This window comes from Diabrotica virgifera, chromosome 2 (assembly GCF_917563875.1).
Source record: "Diabrotica virgifera virgifera chromosome 2, PGI_DIABVI_V3a".
NCBI lineage: Eukaryota > Metazoa > Arthropoda > Insecta > Coleoptera > Chrysomelidae > Diabrotica > Diabrotica virgifera.
The window spans coordinates 152,945,132-152,949,402 of NC_065444.1; the positions used below are offsets into that span (position 1 = coordinate 152,945,132).

General features: G+C 30.2%; 1 protein-coding gene across 1 annotated transcript; it reads right to left on the bottom strand.

Moving 5' to 3' along the window:
- Nucleotides 1-1,925: 1,925 nt before the first annotated feature.
- LOC126880834 (putative nuclease HARBI1) lies at nucleotides 1,926-3,635 on the bottom strand. Its single transcript, XM_050644900.1, has 2 exons — nucleotides 2,837-3,635; nucleotides 1,926-2,227 (listed from the first exon to the last, which is right to left on the bottom strand). Exons 1-2 carry the CDS (start codon nucleotides 3,597-3,599, stop codon nucleotides 1,926-1,928), a joined length of 1,065 nt encoding a protein of 354 aa, XP_050500857.1. The 5' UTR covers nucleotides 3,600-3,635.
- Nucleotides 3,636-4,271: the final 636 nt, after the last annotated feature.

The window sequence follows — 4,271 nt, forward strand, 5'->3', positions numbered from 1 at the left end:
AACATTTAAAAGAAGGGAAACTTCTTGTACTCAGTAGATACATACAGTATCAGTAGATACATACATATACTTGCTTGAGTGTAGTGAGCGAAAAACCCTCATTTATTTTAAAATGGAACAAAAAATATATATTTTGAGAAATAAAATAGAAGGAATATATCTCACATAATATAAATGTTCCAGAACATATTAAAATAACATTTAAAAGGTGGAAAACTCCTTGTACTCAGTAAAGACATACTTGTTTCAGTTGTCTGAGTATAGTGAGTGAAAAACCCTCATTTATTTTAAATTAGATTACAAAAAATACATTTTGAGAAATATAACAAAAATGAATATATCCAATATACTACGAACAGTCAAGAATGTACCTTAAAATAAAGAAATGCCACTTTAACAAAGATTACACATAAGGAACAAATATAATAAGACATAATATACAATTAGAAATATAAAAGTAAAATATCGGAAGAATACATCATGAAATAGATTTGAATGTAATTTGAACAGGTTGAGATATACAGAAAATATGGGTTGTCAAGCTGATACTGATTAAACTGACATTTTGAGAAACATAATAAAAAGGATATATATTATATACAGATATAAAATAAAAGAATATAACACAAATATTCCATAATGTATTCTTAAAGTAACATTTAAAACGTGGGAAACTTCTTGTACTCAGTAGATACATACAGTATCAGTATATGCATACAGTATCAGTAGATACATACATATACTTGCTTGAGTGTAGTGAGTGAAAAACCCTCATTTATTTTAAAATGGAACAAAAAATATATATTTTGAGAAATAAAATAGAAGGAATATATCTCACATAATATAAATGTTCCAGAACATATTAAAATAACATTTAAAAGGTGGGAAACTCCTTGTACTCAGTAAAGACATACTTGTTTCAGTTGTCTGAGTATAGTGAGTGAAAAACCCTCATTTATTTTAAATTAGATTATAAAAAATACATTATGAGAAATATAACAAAAATGAATATATCCAATATACTATGAACAATCAAGAATGTACCTTAAAATAAAGAAATGCCACTTTAACAAAGATTTCACATAAGCAACAAATATAATAAGACATAATATACAATTAGAAATATAAAAGTAAAATATCGGAAGAATACATCATGAAATAGATTTGAATATATAAGATATACAGAAAATATGGGTTGTCAAGCTGATACTGATTAAACTGACATTTTGAGAAACATAATAAAAAGAATATATATTATATAGAGATATAGAGTAAAAGAATATAACACAAATATTCCATAATGTATTCTTAAAGTAACATTTAAAAGGAGGGAAACTTCTTGTACTCAGTAGATACATACTTGCTTGAGTGTAGTGAGCGAAAAACCTTCATTTATTTTAAAATGGAACAAAAAAATATATTTTGAGAAATAAAATATCTCACATAATATAAATATTCCCGAACATATTATAATAACATTTAAAAGGTGGGAAACTCCTTGTACTCAGTAAAGACAGTACATTATGAGAAATATAACAAAATAGAATATATCCAATACACTACGAACATTCAAGAATGTACCTCAAAATAAAGAAATGCCACTTTAACAAAGATTACACATAAGGAACAAATATAATAAGACATACAATACCAGAAGAATACATCTTGAAATCGATTTGAATATACTTTGAACAAGACAAGACAAAGAAAAAGGTGATGAAAAAACAGAAAAAACAAACTAATGATGATTTAACTGACTTTTTGAAAAATAAAATAAAAAGAATATAATATCTCACACAATACAAAAATATTCCATAATATATTCTTAAAATAAACAAACCAATGTTAGTTGAACAAAGATTAGATATAAGGAACAAATATGTACAATAATACATTGAAATTTTAAAATATTAAATAATGTATTCTCAAGCAAAATGTTGTTGAATAAATTGTCTCCTAAAATTTAGACCTCGTTCCACATCATTAACATTCCTATTATCTGGCACATCAATATTTTCTACAATAGCATCATCTTCATTATCATTTTCCTGTAGACCTATATTGTGAAGTACTGCCGTAGCACATATTATGGCAAGGGACGTGTTCAATTTGGTTTTTAGGCCTTGTTGTAGACAAGGAAACCGCCTTTTCCATGTTCCAAACAGCCTTTCAACAATATTTCTTGTGCTTATATGTGCGCTATTATACCTATTTTCCTGATCATTACCTAAAAAGATACATCTATGAATAATCTATTTTTTATTTAGCCAATTAAATAGGGAGCCACGGGAGATAAAAACAAAGAAAACACTTGCTATGGAACTTTGAGGACCTCACCATCTTGTTTATTATTATTCTAATCTAATATTATTGTTATTTAATTTTTGTGGATCGTTTTTGAACACACCTATGATGTTGAAAGGAAGCTATAATTAGCTTATAGCTAATAGCTATTAGCTTAGTACCATCTTTTTATTTTAGTACTTAAATTACATCTCAACAGCTACTGAACTAATTTTTCTTCGTTATTGATATTTTATGGACTTACAGTCTTTAAATATTTATTCTTCTTGATATAGTAGTCATACATTGATACGCGTATCAGTATATGTGCCGACTTCTCTCACTGCCTGAGAAATTGTTCATTTTGAATGTATGTAACTAGTGAGAGAAGTTGCAGATTGTATAGTATCGATAGAAAACAATTTTACTTATTATTTTCATTATAAAACAGATTGTAAAAAATCTTGGATGTTAATAAAAAAAATATATAGTAGTCACGTTGTGACTGGCGTCCATGCCATTGAAAAAAATTTAGCCAATTATCAATAAATACCTGGATGTAATACTGGTGTAAGGAGATAGCGCCTGCATGGATATCCACTGTCACCTACTAATAAGCCTGGAATTTCTCCTCTTTCCATCCTAACCCTCAATGCGCTTCTATCGAATATCAGACTGTCATGACTTGATCCTGGATGTCGAACAACAATATCCATAATTTCCCTTCTAGGACCTGAAACAACCTGCACATTTAGTGAAAAAAAGCCTTTTCTATTACGAAATACTTCCCCATTATTACCACCTGGATTAGCTATTTTAATATGGGTGCAATCAATACACCCAGAAACATTTGGAAAATGGGCAACCTCGTAAAAGCTGGTTATGTTCCTCCGAAATCCTTGTCCAGTATGGGGAAACCCTACAAAACGATTTAAACTTTGAGCTAATAATACTGATACCTTTTTAATGATTCTGCTTATGGCCGCTTGACTAACACCCCGCAAATCACCAGATACAAGCTGAAAATTACAAGTAGCATAACATCTTAAACAAGTTAATAACTGTAACATTGGAGGTATGGGTAAACCACGATTGTCTGGTTTTCGTAGATCTTCAAATACCAGAGGCAGAATGGTATCTGCAACAGTATCTTTATTGAAACGATACCGCCTACGAAATTCAACATCCTGGTAAAATTCCATTGGATTTTCCATATCACGAATATACCGCTTTCGTATTCGTTCCAGGTGGTTTTCTTCTACAATGTGATCAATTCTCTCCAACAATTCTTCAACTGCTTCATACCGATCCAACATTTTTTATTGTAATTAAAAAAACAACAAATATATTGGAACAGAATTGAAAAAAAATATGATTCAAGTCACAATCGATGACATATAGTGGCACATAAATAATGGTCAGAAATTCAGAATATAACAAAGTTAGGTTAGAAACGCGTGCTTAAGGTAGCTCCATCGACGACTTGAGATTTAGCTGTCATTAGTGTCATTTTTTGGCTCCTCAAGACCGCATTTCACGTTGAGTACGGTTTATGAAACACAAATTTGTTCAAGGTCGACCTTAAGCATCGACGCTGACTTGAGTACCGACTATGAATACGGGGCTTAATGTTGTAGCACTTAGAAATAAGGGGGAAGATAAAAGCTTGGAAAATTTAGATACTGCTTAAATACAAAAGGGTCGAGAAAACTAGGGGATATTTCTAAAAACTACTTTGCTACGGCGGCTCGTGTTTTGGTTGGAGAGCTAAGGTTGTGAGTTCGTTAAGAAGAAGTTAGGGATTAGGGAATATTTACTACTATCAAAAATTTAAACAAGGGTACTTACAGATATCCTGGGGTGTTAAATATTAATCCTGGCTATATTTTGTTAGGGCGCCTTACCAGGAGTTTTACTTTCTATGATCATCCAACATCTTAAAATTTGACTCTAAAAAGCTTTTAAAGTTTGTGGTTAAAATTTTGCCA

Coding starts and splice junctions, on each gene's coding strand:
- LOC126880834 (XM_050644900.1), bottom strand. CDS start 3,599: ATGTTGGATCGGTATGAAGCAGTTGAAGAATTGTTGGAGAGAATTGAT. Junction 2,228..2,836: donor TACACCAGTATTACATCCAG/GTATTTATTGAT, acceptor GTATCTTTTTAG/GTAATGATCAGGAAAATAGG.